General features: G+C 28.9%; 1 protein-coding gene across 2 annotated transcripts in view; it reads left to right on the top strand.

Annotated features, from left to right (window-relative positions):
* The window catches only part of LOC129960175 (probable tRNA (uracil-O(2)-)-methyltransferase), a 65,601-nt gene extending 47,375 nt beyond the window's left edge, over positions 1 to 18,226 (top strand). Inside the window, exons 10-12 of one of the 2 annotated variants that reach the window (XM_056073381.1) lie at positions 583 to 937; positions 3,526 to 3,642; positions 17,673 to 18,226. In XM_056073381.1, the coding sequence (XP_055929356.1) occupies positions 583 to 937; positions 3,526 to 3,642; positions 17,673 to 17,881 (681 nt within the window). In that variant the 3' untranslated portion in view covers positions 17,882 to 18,226. Of the gene's footprint in view, positions 1 to 582; positions 938 to 3,525; positions 3,643 to 17,672 lie in introns of those variants that run through there. The other variant, XM_056073382.1, reaches the window with a different exon arrangement.
* Positions 18,227 to 22,892: the final 4,666 nt, after the last annotated feature.

Below are 22,892 nucleotides of genomic sequence, written 5' to 3'. Positions count from 1 at the left end.
CATATATAATATAAATTTTTGAACGAAGGATGGTTTTGAATTCTAGGAACTATTATCAGTGAAGATCTGCTGAAGTTTTCTCATAGTCATATCATAAGAACCATTGCAATAGGTAGTCTTCCTAAGGAATCTATCTAAAAGAAATCCTCCATTTATTCATCATGATTTAATGTTTAGATCCCTCACAGTAAGTAAAATTGCTATAAAGTATTTTATTGCGAATTAGTATCTTTTTATGACTGTGTTATAAACCTGCGGTTTTTACGCCTTGTTAGTCCGCGTGTAATCCGAGTTCACCATATAGTTAAATGTAAACATCTCCTTTCATGCTTCCCCTCACCCCTATTTTGTCTAAATAAACACATCTCGGTGCATGCGCAAAAGCGCTTAGGGTTTTAGAATCCGAGAATGAATGGTAAAAGAGAATTCTTTGTTGTTTAAAAGTGTAATTTTTTTAAGCATTTTCGTTTTCAGTTTTGTATTTATATGTTCCTTTCTATTTCTGTCACTGATAAATAAAACTGCATTTTTTATCCTCCTTTATATCTGCTTTGTAAATCGATTGTTTTTATTTAATTTCAGACATGTGTAGTTTGTACTCATCGTAATTACAGTAGGGAAGATGAACCTGAAATAGATAAACAGAGAAAAAAATTCATTGCCTCTAATTTGAAAGGGCCTAAATTTTCTCCAAACAATGAAAACTACTTTGCAATTTCTACGTGGACAGGGAATGAGCCATCTGAGGAAAGGCCACTTACAACATGGGTGCCTAATTTTATTCCTAGAGAATCTATAGAAAAAGTACAGAACTGTTCGCAGTTAAATAAAGAGACTATTAACTCCATAATCAAAAAAGTTGTCAACCATTTGCTAGCAACCAATTCTACAGTAGCTGTGCAAAGACAAGACACAACTTTTTATTGGAATCAAGGAGGTATGTGTGTATTGTTTTTATTTCACCTGTTCAGCTCTCAGTATTATAAAAAAGGTATTGATCAAGACTGATGAGTTTAAAAATAGTATTGTTATGTAATTAACTTGTTTATTAATTTTGCAATTAGTTTTATGAATATTAATACTACAAAAAAATATTTGGTATCCAACAAAATATAGTGAATACTTCCTAAAATATAAGCAACTATTTTAAAGAAGACAAATTTTTCTCTGCCTTGTTTTTGTACATCTTTTTAACTGTATTCTATGTTTTATGAATAGGAATCCGAAAATCACTTCTTATTTCCAATTTACATGTGTCGATCATCAAACTGAATAGTTATCAAATAGTCTGTCATTTTCTTTTAGAAAGTATGTTTACTTTCAATCAAAAGTATTTATTGATTCCCTTTTTTTAAAATCTACAATTCCAAAAGCAACTTCATGAAAAGCTATAATAGAAAATTATTCTTTTCAAGAAATAAACATCTTTAGCTTAGAGCAGTAATAAATACAGTATTATCGCTCTTTTTTTAAAAATTGGATAGAAAATAGCAGGTTTGTGTAACCCTCCAAAATAGACTCGGAAACTTCGAATCTAAATAAAATAAGCTATTTGGTCAGAATGTCTAGTAAAATGCAATTATTTCGTATCAATACATTTATATTACTCATTAAAATATTTATTAATCAAGAAAAGTGCGTTTCTTATTTTTAATTAGGCAAAATTCAGAGTTGTAATACCCAATGGTAATTCATTCTTGTGAAAACGGGCACAATTTGACTAATGCAATTTTTTTCCTTAATTTTTTACGCTCTTTGCTTTTTTATTAGGACATCCCAAAGATAAAATCACAATCATCTCAAAATATTAAATGAAGATTTACTAATAAGATTGCAAAGGACTATTTCAGTTTTTTCATCTAAAAAATTTCATGAAACTTTCATATATATAATATTGGAGATTTGATTTTAAAAGCTTGACTTCAACAATAGTTTTGTTTTCACTTTCCATCCGAAAAATTATTTATGTAATTAGAAATAAAGTCCATTTTTATTAAATGAAAATATAGAATTAAATCCAAAATATTTATCTTTGTAAAGTAAGTAATGTGCTTGTTTTCTTAATGGTTTATACTGGGATTATAAAAATCTCTAGTTATAAAACGAAGTGCAGTAGTTGCCGCTTAATATGATTACTTCAGGACTTAAAAATTCTGTTAATATTGATGGAATGACAACAATAACCGAATTTGTTAAAGTTGTGTCAGGAGAAATGAAAGGGGAAAAAACTTATTTCAGGTTATCTATTATTTATTTCAAAAGTAGCAATTAAACCAATTATTAATTGTTGCTTATCGAGAATTATTCCTTAACTGATTAACGGTTTAGATGTATACGTTTGTGCCTGCAATATTTTTTATTTTCATTTGCGATGTTCTGGATTTCAAAATTTCGTGTTTGACGCATTTCGTTGTTCTTTAAAGAGGTGTTTTTTCCCAATGCATTCGTTCATTTTGTAACCACAAGTATATATCATTTAATCTTGTTCACAAAAACCTCAGTTTTTCAAAATTTTACTAAGAGGAGGCTAGAAATTTTACAACTTATTACATATTCACTAATTTTAGGTGAACTTTCATACTTGTTAAGAATTTCAGTTTTGTCTTTAACACTCTAATCAGTTCTTTATCCATTTTGCTTTCACTGGGCATGAAAAGTTTGTTCAACAGATTTCTGGGCAGGCTGGGAAGCATAGCTATAGTTTTAATCAATTTAGATCGCTCCTATCGTATTCAGATAAAAGGATGTGAAACCCATCCCATGGAATAAACGATTCTCTGATGTATCCGTATTTGCGATGCAAAAATTCCCATGAAAACCAGTCGTTAATGTTGATTGAAAATGAAGGATGGACCAATTCTTTGCTTCAGGACAGGTTAAATGATATAGTAATCACTGAAAAGATATTTTTGTATGCTTTTGAATACGTCTTTTCGGCACCTCAGGTTTTTGACAGCATAAAACGAATGATAACAGTAACCGCGATCACATTAAAAGGCCTTCACTCTATATAGAGTAATTTATTAGTTAAAATTTCGTCTTGTATTGCATAAGTTTTATATTATACTCTGCATGCCGTCATATAGTTTCCGATACATATTCTTTTTGAATAACACGGTTAAACAAGAATTTTAAAAAATGACATATAAAAATGTATTTAAAAATAACATATAACACTCATCAAAGAGATTTTTATTGAAACTTTTTAAATTGTTTTAAATGTATAAAATCACTTTAACTATTAAGAAAATGATCAACTGTAATCAAAGGAAAAAAGTGATTAAGTTTAAAGGAAACAATAAAAGAGAGGGAGCGTTATCTTTTGTTAACCCAGGACTCTCAAATTGAAATAAGGCTCTACTTTGGGATGAAAGATTTTAATGTATGATCTCTTCTATTTTAGCATTTAGTTTGCTTTTATTTTTTCTTTTACTATTTTATATCAATTATCTGCCAAATTATTTCAATTAATTTCTACTGGTTTTGTCAAAAAATAAATCAAATAATTTTTTCCTTTTTACTTAGGTTCCTTAGAAATTAAAGAACTCTGCAGTTTACTTGGACCGGAGATATTAAAATGCATGAAAGCCCAGAATGGAGGTGTCCAAACATTTCTTCGGAATCATAGTTTTATTTTTGAAGGTATTTTTTTTTTTTTTTTCCTTTTGTTCTAAAATTGTGTTATGAATTTAATTTTTTGGTACTTGTACCTTCCAATCTCGATTACCTTTTTTCTACCATATTTTAATTTGGAATTATTTTATACATATAAAGTTATATATACCAATTGCTTTCATGTATATTTATATGAAAAAAAAGCTGAATTATGGAAGTAGATTTCACTAGATTTCAAAAAGAAAAGGTGCAATTACACTGCCAAAAATAAGTAAATTTTTGTTGAGCATTTTTCACTTTTGTAACTTCATACAGATTAAGCAGTATACAAAGTAATGCTGTACCTAAATCTATGTTAATTAGTGGGGCTGTTGTCGTTTATCGTCATTGAACACTTTGCCGAATACATGATTTAAAAATGATTTCTGCTATTTTACAGCCTCAGTTTTTTATGGTAAAATTCTGAGATAGATATTTTCGGTACTGGGACTCATTCGTAGCTCATTGAAAAAAGGGCATAGGGAGTGATTAGTCTAGGTTTGCTAAATTCATGTAAGATGTTGAAGAGGAGTTTAGTTAAAATATATTAATATTTTAACTAAATTTTGGTACTTAAACATAAGAAAGCTTCTGTCTCGGTACAAACCAGACCGTTTGACACATACCTACCAAATTTGGCAAATATATAGTTTGGTGGGTTAAAGTGCTTTTCAAGGCGATTGAAAAAAAATCGAATTATAATTTTAATTCATCAAAAATTAAGCGAAATTTTGGCATTTATTCACGATAACTTTCTAAAATTTTACGGTAGAAAACTATTTTACAGCATCATAAAATTTATATATATCATTTAAATGATACCAAATTTTTTACCATTTAATTTTTCTTTCTATATTTAATAAATTTTTTGAAATATTTTAAGCATATTTTGCAATAATATATTTCACTGTTGAAAAGAAGCCCAAAACATTTTGCATTGTTGTTGCTAATATTTAGTCTCGACTTTTTTTTCTGTTGTTGCGACCAAGATATGAAAATTAGGTTTATTTTTCCATGTTGAGTAAGTTTCAATATCAGGTATGCTTTAAGTACATTTTTTGATATTTTTGTATTTACAAATAAGGTTTAACTTCAAAATCAAACAATGTTGGAAATTTTTTTTTAAGTGCCTACATTTTAAAATACTGTTGCTTTTTCCTGTGATATAATTGTAAAAATAAATATTTAAAGGGCAAAGCACAATGGAAAAGAAAGTGTAATGCTACTGTAAGTGTTACTATATATAATATCAAAATTTGAAGTTTAAGAATGATTTGTTGTGGAAACAATTGAAACTTTCATCAACCATTAATCATAGCAAATCAATTGGTCGCCAAAGGCGGCAAATTTAAAATATACGTTTGGAAATCATATTATCCTCAGAATCAATTATTCACAGTCAAAGTATATCAAATTTAATTCTGAAATGAAAATCAATAAACTGTAAAAGAAATATGAAATAGTGAAATTCTATTCTAAAAAAAATACACCTGAACTTAATTATTAAAGGCATAGACTATTCTAATTGTTTTAAGATAAATGGGTCGTTTAGACGTACATTCAGCAAATTGATAAATTTGTAAAAGAATTTAACAACTGATAAATTTCTTATTGAAATAAAATATATCCAAAGCTTTAGAATTTCTGGTACTCAAATAAATAATTAATATTCATATAAAATAAATCATTTAACAAACCTAATATAGCTATAAAAATACATTAAATGTCATACTTAAAAATTTAGTATTCATGTTTACATTCATATATGAAAACTTTATTTTTTCATATATATAAATATAAATGGAAGATCATAACTATAAAACGTATGATATCTAAAACCTATACATATATTTAACAATATAAAAACACTCAACTTAAAGATTGGTGAAACAATAAAATTAAATTTTTTCTTAACTCTATTATAATCTGCATTAAATATAACATTATTTTTGTGAGTTAATATTTTTGGATTGCACATTCTTTTTTTTTTTTTTTTTTTTTCCCAAATATATTTGTGTTGAATTTAGTTATTCTGCACATAATAGCTATCTTGCAAAATGGACCATCAAAATCGATGAAATTTCTGTGGAAAATGGTGAAAACAGAATTAGTTAAATTAAAACAGAAGTATAATTTTTTTTTCCTTCAAATATATTTGCTTCTAATACATCTGCAGTTGCTAGAAACAAACTTTTATAGGTCTTATCATAATTCAAACTATATATACCTAAATACACTTTAAAATAATTTCTCAAATATATATTATGCAAATTAAAATGTATTTGTTCATGAGCAATCAATATTAAATTAAAGATTATTCTATATTAAAAGAACTGCATTAAATACTAAATCTTTACGTATAATTGCTTTTACATATACTATAAATTGAGTTTATTTTGATTTACTTCATTTTGTATCCTCATACAGAAATAAGAGTGAAAACATTTCTTTACAAAAATTCTGTTTAATATTATTAATTTATAATTTCATAATAAAATGAATGCTGAACAATGATACTTTTAAGTATTTTGAGCATTCTTTGTGAGCGGTTACTTTTATAGTAATTTTAAAATAATAATGTTATCCAAAAAATGATTTATTTTTTATGGATAGTGTCATTAAAACATTAAGTTTTGTTTAATATTTCTTGAAATTTGATACAAAATCACCAAAGCCTATGTTGAGAAAAAAATTACAGCTGTTACATAAGTATTACAATATTTTTTTTTTTATTTAACAATCTTTTAATATGAAATTATTAATATGTTAATAACTCGATTACAAAAGTCTACCACGAAAATATTCTGAAGATTTAATCAAGGTTTCATGTATTATGATTGAAAGTAAATTACATAAAAAAAAGTGAATATTCATTCACATAATTATAAGAAGAAAAAAAAAGCCTGCGTAGCGTCATGAAAAGTCCTTAAAAAGTGCTTAATTTTCTCTAGAAGTGCAAAGATTCGATGAATACGATAAATCGAAAACAGTCATAAATCTTTGCTTATCAAAAAAGAAAACAGACGAAAGCAAAGCATTCGGTGAAAGAATACAGGAGTTTCATCCCATGTTAGGATAATGCTTAATGAACTTTTTTTTTTTTTTCACTCCTTTTTTCAACATTGGGCACCGGCATATATTAAAATATTGGAATGTTATTCCAAAAGATCGAAATACGAAATATTCCGAACTGGTTGCAACTCGAAAAACATTTGAACTTCTTTTACATTTAGTGTTCTAAATAGTAAATAATTTATTTTAATTATGCCTGGTAACTTTATATTCAACTCTTTATGTGTTCTTAAAGACTGCAGATTAGTTCCGAACAAAAGTAGCTCCGACGAAAAATAAAAATACAGTATGGTACAAACAGATACGTCAGAAATAGAAGTTATTCTAAAAACGCACATGAAAAATATTTGTTATTTAGTCGTTTTTATTCTTATTGCCGTGAAGCACTTTACACATTCGAACATTATTCTTAATATAGTGTTTCAAGCGATCTTTTCTACAACTACGAAAGGAATTTTACTGTATGATTATTTATTGCGGTTCTAATTACTTTAGTCGACAACGTAAAAACCAGTGAGATGAAATTTTAATTTGAAGACTAAGTTTTCAATAATTTCTTTTGTGGTGTACTTTTTTAAATGTTCCCATTCCTTTGAAAATTATCGTTTTGTTTTGTTTTTTTAACCGATATTGTCAAATGTTAGCAGATTTTTTTTGAAATAAAAACTAGGTCTGATATTTAAAGGAAATAAAGTTTTAAGAAACCTTTATGATTCAAATTATATCATTTTCTAAAACCTTTTTCTTTTTGTAACTTTTACACGATTGTTTTGGTTTCCCAATGAAATTTTTCTTTCTCTGTATATAAAGATTTGTCTGACTAATACAGAGCATCACTGAATTAAAAGACGTGAAATTTAGAGGGGAAATTACTTTTTGGATGTTGGAGGCTCTCTAAGGATGGGTTTTGCAAAATTTTAATTAGAAATTCAATTTTAAAAATTAACATTTTGACGTATTTCTTACATAACATTAAGGAATATTATGGCACAAAATGTATTTTTACACCTTCTTTAAAGATGTTTGCCCCATATTTTCCGACATTCTTCTTGTGAATTTGGTTGCCGCTTGTTATTTCTCATTTACTTTGATGGTCTTGGAAGGTTTGCATTAGCTGTGATAGTAAAAGAAGGATTTTCCCATTAATATCTTTCAAATTTGACCTCCTATAGTATTTTGATGAATTTCGTCCTCTTTTAAAGCTTCAGAAAAATACTAGCCACTCTTATTCCATCAATAAATTTTACCACTCTCCTTTGTTAACTCATATAAACTTAGAAAGAAAGAAGCAAATTCATAGTTAGCACATATGTTTGGAATTCAGTTCCGATAAAGAAACCTGATGCAAAAATCCGTTAGTGAACGCAAAGCGGAAAGTGTCGCATACAGTAGTTGTAAGTTATCCTCCTTAAAAAATTAATGCTACCGACTTTCCCTTGGATATATTTAGCAACCCACATATACGATACACTGTAGAAATTAAAGAGCTGTCACGAAAAGCTAATGAAATAAAGGATTTTTCTCTCGCAGTGAAGTGCAACAACATTCAAAGAAAGATGGGAGGGGGGGGAGGGACCTTTCTAAGATGTAAAATCTGAAATTGTCAGTGAGAAATTTTTTAAAAAATGTGAAATTAGATGTGACAATGTTTCTTTACTTACCTACCCAATTCGCTGTAATAATCATGTACTTGTTTCTATACTTATTATTTCTATTCATATTAATAGAAAATGTCTTGTATAATCAATTTTTTTTAAATAAAAATAACGTTAAAATAAAATATGTGTGTATTAGTTAATTTATCAATACAAAATAATGCTGACTGATTTTTGTCATTTTTATGTTAAAATTTGAGTTGAATATTTTGAAAATTAGGGGGGGGGGAATCAGTTACTTTTTATATATAATTTTTTTTTAATTGCACGCATAAAAAATAAAAATTATCAAGACATAGATCTTATTTAATTTTTCTGATTTTTAAAAAAACATTTTGAGTTTAAAATTATTCTGATAAAAATCGGTCAGCATTATCTAGTATTAATAAATTAAGTTTTCTGAACTAAAGCGTTATTGATTATCATTTTTTTTTTTTTGTATAATTAGCATATTTTTTTTTTTTTTTTTTCGCTTCATGTCTGAAAATAATTTTGTTAACACATTTTTGTAGAATTTACCAATTATTTAAATCTTTAATGCTTGTAACATATACTGATTCTATTCAGTTTGTTCTTAATTCAAATTTTCAGAGTTTCTTTGTATTAATTTTTGCTGAAAGTAATGTTGCCAATTTAAACAAAAGATGAGGCTGGATTCAACATCTAAACATTGATTAAAAAACAACTTTTCAAATTTTAGTCGAAGATTAAAATTAATTTTTTTAAAATAGATATTTTTCTATATTATAAGACAAAAAAAGAAAATCCTATGAATAGAAAATTTCGTGAGTTTATGTATTCATGCATGTACGAAAGTACTTAATTTTTGCATCAATTTCACACTACGCATCCTGGAAAAGGAAATGTATATTTTTTAAATGTCTTTAATGTTACAGCAACAGTTTCACTTGCCATGCAATAATGTAAGTCTGTCTTTATTACTTTCAATAAAGAAACTAATGCTCTAAATTCAATTGTTCTTGAAATTTTATATTGATCTCAATTGAAGTTCTGCGACATGTGGGCTCATTGTAAACTAAATTAGCTAGCTACTTATCAAATTAACTAATAAAACTACTAAGCTTTTACTATAGCAAAATGTCTGCAACATGCACATAGTTTTCACAAAAAAGAATTGCTAAAGAATATTCGAATCAACGGGTAAATCGAAATGTGACCGTAAGGCCATTTCTAATAAAGATAATTAAATTCCCGGGAGTTTTAAATCTACAGTACGGGAGCTTTTATGTCAATAGACCAAAAGTATTATTTAAGAATTCTAATGAAGAAGGGGAAATGCCGATTTATTAAATAGGCAAAAGTTGGCAATTGCCAAAAAGCCCCTTAGCTTCCCAAATTTTTTAGCGGTATTTTGAAAGCTATTTAATTTTATACTTCCATTTAATTATAGACACCATGTAATCTAACTTAATCAAATTAAAATCAAATATTGTACAAATTAATTTTGGAACTTTTTTCTAGTGATATTCCTAATTACCATTTGCAAGTTGCTCCTTACGCTATTTTATAACTCTGAAAATTAGGTGCTATATAATTTTTAAAAATATCCCTTTTTTTATAATATTATTTAAAATATGTTTAAAAAAAAAGTCTTTTTATTACTATTTTGCTTAAAGTTACTTTCAAATTTTAGCTGTCCATGCATGAAATATTGAAATCGTCTTTTTAGAAAGGGACTTGCAATTGCATTTTGTCAAAATTTGCTACTTAAAGCAGCTGAATAAAAATTAAAATCAATAAAATAAAAAAATACTGGGTTTTAAAAATATGGGGTGAAAGGGTCTAGGGATTTGCGTTGCCTCAGGTTTAATTCGGTCCTGAATTCTTTTGAAATTGAATAATAATCACATTGTTTGAAATATAGAAAGTGATTAAATTCCGTGTAAATTTATCGGGTCTCTTGTTGAATCTTGTGAGGAAAAAAGCATAGTTTATGAGTAAAAACTTATAGTGAAAGTGTAGATCTATATTGTTAAAAAGTGCATTACTAAAATTTCATTCATCATTAGTTTTAACAACTCATTTCATGTAAAGAACGATCTTTAAAAAAATTTAAATTCCTGAAGAATATATACTACATATATTAAAGTATAAATTATTTTTTTTTAATTCTGTTTCATTTTTATTATCGTTTAATAGTGCATCTAGAAGAAAATTAAAATTTGAATTCAGCTAACATCTCTTATAGATTTTCACAGCAGCAAATCTTCAGTTGGAGAAATATTAATATATTTCTGTGTCATTATACTCTCTTTTTATGCACTCTGTACTTGCAATATTTCATATACAAAATTAGAAGTCACATAACGGGAAAATAATTTATTCTTATCATAGTACATATTTTTAAAAACGTCAGAACATTGAAATTAAATCCGTGATTATTACGGTGGTAACCAGGAAGATTTAAATTTGTAGTAACCCTTCTACTCTGGAAACTTTTGAAACTTATCTAACATGCCATATCATGGAAAGTTAATTTTTAAGTACCTCTATTTAAATAACCTATATTTTAGTGTTTCGAACTTATTGAATTAAACAAACAAATTAAGAAATAAAGCAAAAACTGATTAAACCAAAACTTTTCGTTTAATGAAGATCGTTATGTTTAAGTAAAATAAATTACTTTCTAAAATATAAAAGAAATTATTTTTGTTTCGAAGTAGATACAGTAATTATACGAGAAGAAATATCATTCGTCCTTGATTTTTATACATTTTTGAATAAGGTAATTGAAAAGCAGTTTATCTTTAAGAACTCGTCATTAAGTATTTAAAAGTGGATTAAATATCATGTTAAATTTTGCTAATTCAGGCAATTTTAGATAACATTTAAAATGTTGTAATTTCTTATGGAACTGGTTCTTATCAGTAACACAACCGGCTTGCAAACAAGACCATTGATTGACAGTTTTATGGTCGGTACGGAAATGTCCGGTACAGAAAAGTCATACAACCGATACTTTCTGGATACAATAACATAATTTATCTGAAAAATTTCTATGCCATGCAACCGGATAAAGAGAATTAGGCTAAGCTAACATTGTTTAATATGAGCCCTTTTGTTATTCCTACGTTGCAGACTGCATTTCTAAGAATAGAATCCCCATGTAAAAGATGAAACTGAAAAAGGCCTAGACGGTCTGGGGGGGGTCGACAACCCCTCTTCCTCGTTTCGGGAAATTGAGTTTCGTCTATAGATGTCTACCGCTTCAGAATGGAGTTGTGGCGAGCTGAGTATTAACAGATCTAATTTAAAACTCATCTTAAACTTAATATATTGTTAAACAATCCAATGGACACTTTAAATCGGCAGAATGACTACATTTAGCAAAATAATTGACAAGTAAATGATGAATTATTGTCGAAGATTTTTTGTCTTATGAAAAATTTAGTTTTTACTTTCGTTCACGATTTCAATCATTCAGGGTGGGCAGCCAACTTGGAAACCGGGAATCATCAGGGAATTCCGGGAGGTCGGGAAAAATTAAGGACATTTATTATAAAACTGGAATTTTTTTTTATAAATGTGTGATTTTTATCGAACATAATTCGCTGGTTTTATTTCATAAATAGAATGAAACATATTTGGCAACTAATGAAAATCAAACTTTTACTGATAGTCTAAACAGACTATGGGAGAGGAAGATTAAGAGCCATATCTAATTTATTGTGTATATATATATATATATATATATATATATATATATATATATATATATATATATATATATATATATATATAATTCGTCGAAAGTTTGTTTTTTTCTCCGAACGACAAGTTATCGACATAACTGGCGAAAATAGTTTTGCGTATTATGGGAAAAGGCAGCCTAATTAAAGCTCGGCTCCTGTTACTGTTTTGATTTTAAGTTTTAATGGGCTCTTTTATTAAAAGGTTATATATGGAGCTACCCCCCCCCCTTTTCTTTCGAACGTCAGTGAGTGAGTGAGTGCGACAGATAGTTCTGAGATACGACTGGTTGGATAATAGTCGATCTAAATGGGTATATGTCTTCTAGTGTTGTTTAATATACCCCCCCCCCCCTCCAAAAAAAGGGTTTTGCATAATTGTAGTTTATTTGAAATTCAATAAGTGAATTTTTTTTTTCCCTAAGAATTAAATTTTATTTTATATTGATTTTAGTTAAGAGTGGAACAATTTTTCAAATAAAGCTAAGAGCATATTATGCAATAATTAAGGAGAATAAAATAAAGTGACATCGTTCTGAAGATATAAACAACCGAAAAAGTTAAGGGAAATTCAAACAGGAGGAATGCTGGCCACCCTGTCGTTTGTCGATGGAATTATTCGGAAAATTGAAGTATATGTTATATCTGACTGGTGCGATAGGATTCGTATAACTGAAATTCACTGAATAGTGCGGAAAAGGATCGATATTGTATTCATGCAGTCGTTTCTTTCTCTGCTATAAATTTGCAAGTTTTCTTAACCTAGTATGCTTATTTCATTATGATAATTCTAAAATCTGGTTAATGATTTAAAAACGTTTAACAGAAACGTAGACAACTATTGTTGACATTCTTTTGTAATATGCATGCCATGAAAAGTTGCTTTGCTGTAGACAAATTGAGTTCACTGAAAAACACTGAAATAGAGTAATTGTAAATTAGGTATATTTAACAGTAAAATATTTTTTTTTAATTTATTAGGCTACAATTCATTTACTAAAGAAATTTTACTGATCGCAATTAACGACAAAAAAATATGTGATGTGGTAGTTTATTAGCTAGATTCAAGGAGCTTATCCAAGGATGCACTAAATTTCTTAAATAAATTAGAACCTAAATTTTTCAGATTGCACATTAAGTATTATAACTATGCAATAAAAAAATACAATTTGTTTCTTCTGCCAATTACACTTCACAAAAATATATACAGTGGCTCAAAATATTGAGAGTACACCTTACTTTTACTTGATAAATCCGACTTTCAATATAAATAATATATTACCGGGAAGTGCAAACATGTTTTTATTCTTACACATAACAAATGGTTTAATTTAGAATAAAAATAAAGAAAAATCAACAAGAAACTTCTAAATTGAAAAGTTTTAGAAGCATTTTAAATAAACATACGCAGAATTTTGCCTCAAAAAATTGAGAATACACCAAGGAAATTCTTGTAATATCTCGCACTGAAATAATGTGTCAGTATTTAGTTACATGTTTTTCGGTTTTCATAATGGCCTCTAAACGTCACGGTACCGATTCAACCAATTTTTGGTGGTATCTGAAGATATTTTACCCCATTTTTCTTGCACCACTTGTTTTAAATGGGTTTTGTTTGTAATTTTATGTTTTTGAACCACTGTTTCGAGTGTGGCCCACAGATAATCAATTGTATTAATGTCGAGGTACTGTGGTGGTGTGTGTAATTTCTGTTTACAATGAAAGACACCATATTTTGACGTTACGTGCATCATGTTTGGAGTCGTTGTCCTACTGAAAAATAAAATTTCCATCAAAACCCAATTTTTTAGCACTTTCCTTTAGATTGCTGCGAAGTATAGCCAAGTAAACCATATCGTTTATAATGCCATCCGTAAAAATTAAATTTCCTACCTCGGATGAAGCCATGCAACCTCAAATCATGACGGAGTCACCATCATGTTTAACTGTAGGACGTAACTTTTTTGATCCAAAGTAATACTACTTTGCTTTCGCCATAAAGTACGATGGCTGTCACTGCCAAAAATGTTGAGATTTCTTTCATTACTAAATATAGCTTTCTTCCAAAGGTTATTGGTCTTCAATTGATGAGTTTTTGCAAACTTCAAATGCTTTTTCTGAATTTGCAAGCTGATGAACGGTTTCTCTCTAATAATGCTACTTTTATATCCAGCTTGTCTAATGGCATTTCGCACAGTTTCAGCACTTACACTGCTATATATGATTTGAAAAGTTTCTGCAACAAGTTGGATGAACCATGTGGTCGCAGCAGTCTAAAGAAAAGTGTTAAAAATTTGGGTTTAGGTGAAAATTTCATTTTCCAGCAGGACAACGACCCCAAACAGAATGCACGTAACGTCAAAATATGGTGTCTTTTTCATTGTAAACAGCAGTTACACCACCACAGTACTCCGACATCAATACCATTGAAAATTCATGGACCATACTCGAAAAAGTGGTCCCAAAAGACAAAATTAGAAACAAAACCCATTTAAAACAAGTGTTGCAAGAAGAATGGGGTAAATTATCTTCAGATAACACCAAAAATTGGTCGAATCGGTACCATGACGTTTAGATGCCATTATAAGAGCCAAAAGGCATTTAACTTAATGACACTTTGTTATATTGCGTGATATTGCAAAAATTTCTTTGGTGTATTCTCAATTTTTTGAGGCAAAATACTGCGTATGTTTATTTAAAATGCTTCTGAAACTTTTCAATTTAGATGTTTTTCGTTGATTTTTCTTTATTTTTACTCTAAATTAAACCATTTGTTATGTGTGAAAATAAAAATATGTTTGCCCTTCTCGGTAATGTGTTATTTATATTGAAAGTCGGATTTATCGAGTAAAAGTAAGGTGTACTCTCAATTTTTTGAGCCACTGTATATATATTCCAAATAAGTAGTAAAATTAAAGCAATTTCTGAATTTTTAATAGACTTTGATAAAGATGTATTAATAAAACGGTGCTTAAAACATTTGAAAAAAAAAAAAAAACAATGCATTCAGCTGAGAACAAAATGTTTGTGAGGGATATTAGCTTCAATTACTCCGAGGTTGAAAAAGTAGTAAGAACATGTGTGTCTAAAATTGAAGAAAACGGGACTTCAAATTCAAATTATTATTATTCAAATTCTATTCTAATTATTTTTAATAAAACGCGTTCGTTATTTTAGTCTAGACATACCTTCCAACAGCTACGGGAAATTAAGTCAAAACTACAGAATTGCGAATATATAGTGAAAAACTGCCGAAAACTTGCGCGCGGCAATGCCGGGGGAGGGGGGCGGAATCTTGTATCTTTATGAATGCAAAAACACTGAAGTCGTTCCTCTCCTCATTACATATGGGAGTTTCCTATATTGTTAAATTGAGCAATTATGAGTTTTAAAATGTTCATACCTGACGAACAGTTAATTTATTTTATCGACAAAATCGTATTGTTTTTTTTAAATAAAATTATTTCACTTATATATTTATTCAGTAATAGATGTCTTTAAGTAATTTTGAGTAATGTTTTAATTAATTTGGAAATATCTATTCTTCAATCATTTGTGGATATTCGTTATATGTAATATATCTGTAAGAAGTGCTACGGATGATTGGATAACCATTCTTGTAGGATATATCTATATTTGCACATATAAGTAGAGCATATGGGAAATCTAATGTTTAAGTAGTTCATTTTTCTCAGTTTATTACTTGTAAGTTTAATATACATTTATTTGCGAAATATTTCTCCCAAACAACTTAAAAAAGTCTACAGCATCATCATCATATCTTTGCCGCATTCTATATTGCTCATGCATGCGGGCTTGTTCCCATCAGACTTGGAACATAACTGAATTCATGTTTGTTTTCTATGATAGTTATTTAAAAAATTCTTTTAGGTTTAGGCGACTTTTATGAAAAGTCGATTTAGGGGGAGCGGGTGGATATCGAATAACTTATATTATTCTGGGCTTTCTAATTAAATTTTCTATTATATTTTAATTCAATACCTGTATTTTTATTACGTGATGTCGTATTTATACGTAACACAATTTTAGATTTATTTTCACATTCGTGGTTAGAGAATGGCTATGTATTTAGAGGATTTAATTAAAAATGGAGTGATTGAAGTGGGTACTGTCTCAAAATCTTTTCAAAGAAAAATTGAAGCAATTCAAATGTTTTCAGAGAAGAGAGCGAATTTGATTTATCAAACTTCTATTTTACATATTAAAATCCAAATTGCTCGAATTTGCCTTTGCATCTTGGCAAATTTGTCAACTACCGGCAATTTTATAACTGGCCATTTTGTTGATGTAAAAAATATAAATGCAAAGCAATATTTTTCATTTGGGAGCGCCAATTTTTGGAAGCAATTTGATAGGACAACAAAATGGCTGAATCTGTTTCTCTGAAAATGTTCTGATGACTGTTAGAACGCCTTTAATTATTAAGACTAATATTTCTCCGTAAAATAAATTAATCATACGACTAGTATTTACTATTAAATTTTGTAGATTTTTTTAAAAGTACAAAAAACATAGGATAACTCAAAAGACATAAATTCATTCATTAACTGGAAATCTGCTGATTCTTATTTTTAAACATCTTTTATGCACTGCAGGTAAAGTAAAATAATGAAGCAAAATAGAAAGTTTTTCCGGTATTTGCGTTCTAAATAAGCAAAAGAAACAAAAAAATCTTTTACAAGTAACGATTTCTTTTCTATCTTTGTAAAATGAATGAATCGTACTGGTTGTAATTTTGTTTAATTATGAAAATATTTAGTTTGAATATTAATAACAAGGAGCTGTGTTGTGGTACAATATAGTTCGAATGCAATAATCAACCACTCACGTATTTTGACTCATTCTTGCTGCTAGAACAAATGTATTGGTTTAACTTTAAGTCATGTTGAAGTCGCACATTTGTGCCTATCCTATACATAATATATAATTATGCCCATACAGGTCGTTTATGCCCCCCCCCCTTCGAATTAAGTGGTTATGTGCTATCATCTAAGACTAATCATAGCGTCTATAGTGACGAATCTTAGAAGTTTATTTTATGACAATTAACAGAAAAGTATTATGATGTGTACCCTAGTTTCAAGACAAAATCTTAACTTCAAGAATCACCCTTAAGGACACTTTGCTTTGAGAGGCACTTTAGTTATTCTTTGTGAATATCTTCTGAAAAGTATTCTTCTAGTTGATTATTAAATAATTAAGTTTCGTCTTACAAATTATTTCTTAAACTTTCTTGTCCATTTTCGTACATAGTCTTAACGAAACCAAGATGCTAGTCAGTAGATGTATTTCATTCAATGGAGCTTTTGATTAAATCATGGTTGTGCACTAAATTGAATGGGCAGTTACTTGATTATGGAAATTACTGTTCAAATGCAGTTCTTGTTGCTCCATGCTAATGTGTAAAAAGTATCAAAAATTTGCATGAAGCCTTTCTTAATCTGCTTGATGAAATACACTATCGTTTTCACTTATTTATGTACATGTATCACTATCAACTGCTATTTAATTATAATATATTCCTTTTTTTTTTTTTTTTTTTTTTTTTTTTTTCTTTCAGTGAAAGACAACCGGATTCGACTGAAGCTACCGCACAATATCAACGTGTCAAACGAGGAATCGTTTAATGTAGCAAAGAGAAAGAAAAATCAAGAGAAAAGGCAAATTGGATTCAAAACAAGAAACTGTTTTTTCCATTTCAATCATCCACAAGGATGTCCACTGTCTTCTAATGAATGTTCTTTTTCTCACAAGGATATAGAGAGCTGAAACCATTAGGATTTTATAAATTCAATGGCATAATAAATTTTTAATTTAAAATTTCTTGTTACATTTATGCGAGTTTTAAATCTCTATAGAACTGTTTTTACCCACTCATGAAAATTAGCTCTTATACTTTGGTTGTGAGACCTGATATCAGTATTTTGCTGCATCCTTTTATACAAATGGCTGTTACTGTAAAAATGGGATTATTAGAAATAGTTTTCAGTTTTGATTTTAAATGGGGAGTTATTCTACAGAAAATATAAGTAAAATATCACATAATAATGGATCTATATCCGTGCATTGTGCCTTTTTTTAATGAATTGTGCCTTGGTTAATTAATGTATTGATAATAAAAATTATTTTATTATAGCTGCATTTTTTTTTTCAAGTTTTTCACTCTGATAATTTGATTATAACATCCTAAATATTTATTGCATTGTAAGGCAGGTAAACTTGATAGTACCAGGATGTATAGTGACAGAAAAGTCCTTAAAAATTGCTTATTTTTGTTAATTGCAAAGTTTTTAAAAAATATTTAAAGTTTTTTAACATTTGAAAAGTTTACGAAGTTTTTATTTTTAAAAAAGTGTTTTTTGTCCAAGTTTATTTTTCTTTCTGAAGAGAAAAAAAAAAAAACGTTTGACTATTTTACTGAACCACTCTAGATCCGCCCAATTATACAAATGTATTTGAAGAGATTTCCATGAATCCAGAAGTCTGTAGAAAAGGTTTTATCTCAGTTTGAGGAAATACCTGATAGTGTGGAGAAAATATATATACTGATTCTTTTTAAGGACAATTTTTTGTATTCATGTAGAAGCATATAAGGGTATTTAATTTTTAAAGGTGATTTGAACTCACCGTTTTGAGCCTTTTTACATTGGTTATTTTTATAGAGCATTTATTTGTCATATTTCTGCATCATTTAGTAAATCATCAATTGTAATTTATTTAAATATTTTTATTAATTAATACAAAAATCACACTCATTAATTCTATTATTAATACAAATTATTAGTTATTAATTAATACAAAAAGTTTTTGCACAAAAAAAATTAGACCTTTTTAACAGCATGCCAAAAAAATTTGCAGTTCACTGTACTTTCAAAAGTACATTCACTGAATGGTTCAATGCGTCCAAAAATAAAAAGGAAAGCAAGCTGTTCATGGTTCTTCCAAGTTACTTGTATGTCATTTGTTATTCTACCCCAAATATGAAAAATAAATTAATAAATATAAGATATTTAAAAAGGAAAAACTGTAATTGTTAAAAAAAATTTGAGGTCGAAATTTTACCTTATCTCCTCGATTCAAAGCTCCAAAAGAGTATGTTAGTATAGTCTATTGTTTTAAAAGTGTTGGAATGCATAATGAATAGATCTTCAGTAAATTATGCATCCCTAAAAATTGATATTTTGGCAGAGAAAACCAGTAAATGCGAGAGAAAAAAAATGAAGCATTCTTGCATCAGAGCGGTTAAAAAGATGAAGATGAGTGTGATGCTGTTCGCATAGAATACGTAGATTTACTTTGTAGAGTATATAGCTAATACTCAAATCATTTTTACTTTGAAGAATTTCAATGCCAGAAAAGGGTAGCTAGATGAGTTTTATTTATCCTTTATTTGAAGACAATAAATTTACTGAACCGTGAAAATTTTTGAAAATTATTTTCATTATTTGCCATGATCAAGCATTTGATAAGAGGATTCAGCATTGATAAAAATACTGGAGTGCTAAATTTGAATAAAACGTTGGCGGCGTCAGAATTTAGCCGATGGTTAGTAAGATAAATCCGACAGGGGGGGGGGGTAAGCACAATTTCTCTAATTTGGCTTCAAAATAACTCATAATAATAAATTTTACACTTAATTAAAAAAATTTAGTATTATTTAGCTTTTATCATTCAGATACTGATGTTTCTCTCATTGTTGAAAGTTTGAAAAGATATTTGAAGAAAAAAAAATTAGAATTTCTTTTATTGGCCATTAAAAGATTAAAGTTTGAGAGTATTTTTTATGAGACTTTTGATATCTAATTCTGGAAAAAAGGTGATTATATAGTATATATAGTTATCTAGTATATAGATAGAAATACAGGTTGCAACACTAAATTGCTTAAATTTGTTGTGGTATGATTAATGAAATATTTAATCGAAATTTAACGAGGAATACGTTGTTTACTTTGAATTTGGATCAAATTTGGCACAGTTCTTAATCTTTCGGGCCTTTTTTTAAAAAAAATATTTATGAAATGTTTTAGTTAGAATAAAAATAAATTAATCGAACAGAACTACAATAATTTATAAATGCCTAATATTGGATAATGATAACATAAACAAAATAGTACTTTATAAAATGAAATGATTAAATCTAAAAATTGATGAAAAGGTTTTCTTGGTTAATTAATTTTCTTGAAAGAGAACAATGCTTCTACAATATATAATTATATGAAAATAGTTATTGTATAAGGCACCATCGACGCAAGAGAAAACACGAAAAAATAATAAATTATATACTAATTCTTCTAAACCTTTTCCAATTCAAAAAGGAAGGGGGGGATCATTTATCTTTGACAGCTATACCGTGAAGAATTTTAGAGCATCCGTCGTTTCAAGCTAGAGCATTTTATGAAATAATTTCTCATGGATTCTTCCTTGTATTCGCGTTCACTTCTAAGATCGGAGATACCCGATTTTGTTGTACTAATTCATGATGCTTCTCACTCGTGTCTCTTTTAGCGTGATCAGTGTCAAAGCATTCTTGAAAATGAATCCATTCAACTTTGTATCGATTGCGCAGAATGATATGACATGCTAAATGAACAAATGTATGCTTTTATCATGGAGGCGATATAAAAAGTGTACGAGCTATATTCAAAAGGTTTTACAAATAAATCTTTTAATGAAACGAGAATAATTAATAAAAAATATTCGGTGTTTTCGCCAAAAATCGATGTTTTTTTGCGTAGTCACCTACCTAAAACAATTTTTAAATAAGGGTTGCAATAACGGGAAGGAATTCAAATATTTCTAATCCGAAACAAATAAGCTCGCGTACACAAAGGGAAATTTACTGTAATTCGGACACGAACAAATACAATGATGTTATTGTTTCTTAAGAAGGCCGGAGAAAATATTTATATACAAACTTATTTTTTTATGTAATGCTTATAAAAGTGTGAAAAATATGCAAATTAAACATTAAATTCTCCATGTTATGTCTAAATATATACATATATGTGTATATATAAACATAAAAACCAATGCATTTTACAGGGTGTCTATAAATGATGGACCCGATTTTAAAAAATCATATTTTCAAAAGTTCTCGACGGAATAAAATAATTAATACTTAAAAATAACGAGAAAAGCACGAAGTTTTTTTTTGTTACCAACAGATAGTTTTTTTAACCTTATAAATGTTCGGTATGGGACCCTTTTGTCACACGGCATACGTCCAATCGATAATCTAGTTCATTCCACACATTTTGTAACATGTTTCTGGTAATGTTTTGTAATGTTGCAGAAATGCGTTGTTTCAATTCTGGGAGTGTTGGCTGTACGAAAACACGGTCTTTCACGTAACCCCATAGAAAGAAATCGCATGGGGTTAGGTCAGGAGATCTTGGTGGCCATGTTAATAACGTTAAATCATCGTCACCCGCACGGCCTATCCATCTTTGTGGAAGCACATTGTTTAAGTAACTACGAACCGTCAAAGATCAATGAGGAGGTGCTCCATCTTGTTGGAAGATAAAATCGGGACTGTCCTCAAGCAGTTGCGGAAATAACCAAATTTCCAGCATGTCGAGATAATTGTCACCTGTGACAGTTTTTTCATCGAAGAAAAAAGGCCCATAAATTTTTTCACATGACATTGCACAGAAAACGTTTACTTTGGGTGAATCTCTTATAAACTGTTGAAATTGATGAGGATTTTCACTTCCCCACACTCTCACATTGTGAAGATTAACATGTCCTGATAAATGGAATGTCAATTCATCTGAAAATACCAATTTTTTGGCAAAATTTGGATTTTGTAATTCCATTAGCATGCGTTCACAAAAGTCTAACCGACACACTTTATCATTCTCTGTTATTTGTTGCAACAACTGTAAACGATACGGTTTAAACTGTAATTTTGTACGCAAAACTTTCCATACCGATTGATGTGGCATTCCTAATTCTTGGCCGGCAACTCTCGTCGACTTCCGCGGGCTGCGAACAAAACTCTCCCTCACCTTCTCCACTGCGTCGTTCGTAAGGCTTGGCCGGCCGCTGCTTTTCTTTTTGCACAAGCAACCTGTTTCTTTAAACTGCTTGTATCATCGCAAAATGCTTTTGTTAGTTGGTGATTCTTTACCGTATTGAATTCTAAAAGCAGGTTGAACAGTAGTAGTCGAAAAAACCCTTGCGTACTCCAACACACAAAAACTCTTCTCACTCAATGTCGCCATTTTGGGCTTCTTACTCTCAGCGATCGTAAATGTGCTGTCATCTGTTAGTAACAAAAAAAAAACTTCGTGCTTTTCTCTTTATTTTTACGCATTAATTATTTTATTCCGTCGAGAACTTTTGAAAATATGATTTTTTAAAATCGGGTCCATCATTTATAGACACCCTGTATTCAAAAACAAAATCTTGAATCTGAACTCGCCTATCTTGACTCTTTGGCACGTGCTCTTATCATTAAGCACTTTTTTTTTTCCTCGATGCAATTGCAAGTTAATATTCCTACCCCAAAATAGTGTTTTTCCGTCAGTTGCATGCACTGGTTTTTCTAAACTCTGTCGCATACAATGGCGTGTCTGACTCGCACATCAAATTACTAAATTTTTAATCTACGAGTACTATTAAGTGAAAATATTAAGTAATTGAAAATGCAAAAAATCATTTAAAAATATCTTTTTATTGTTCAAGGAATTAAAATAATAATTGTCCAAAATAAGACGTATCATCTATTTAGGAAATTAAGTAAATTTGTATGTCAAGGCGTTAATATTATATATAAATA

The sequence above is a fragment of the Argiope bruennichi genome, chromosome X2 (assembly GCF_947563725.1).
Source record: "Argiope bruennichi chromosome X2, qqArgBrue1.1, whole genome shotgun sequence".
Lineage (NCBI taxonomy): Eukaryota > Metazoa > Arthropoda > Arachnida > Araneae > Araneidae > Argiope > Argiope bruennichi.
Note: the sequence above shows the minus strand (reverse complement) of the source record. Positions and strands in the feature narration are given on the sequence as shown.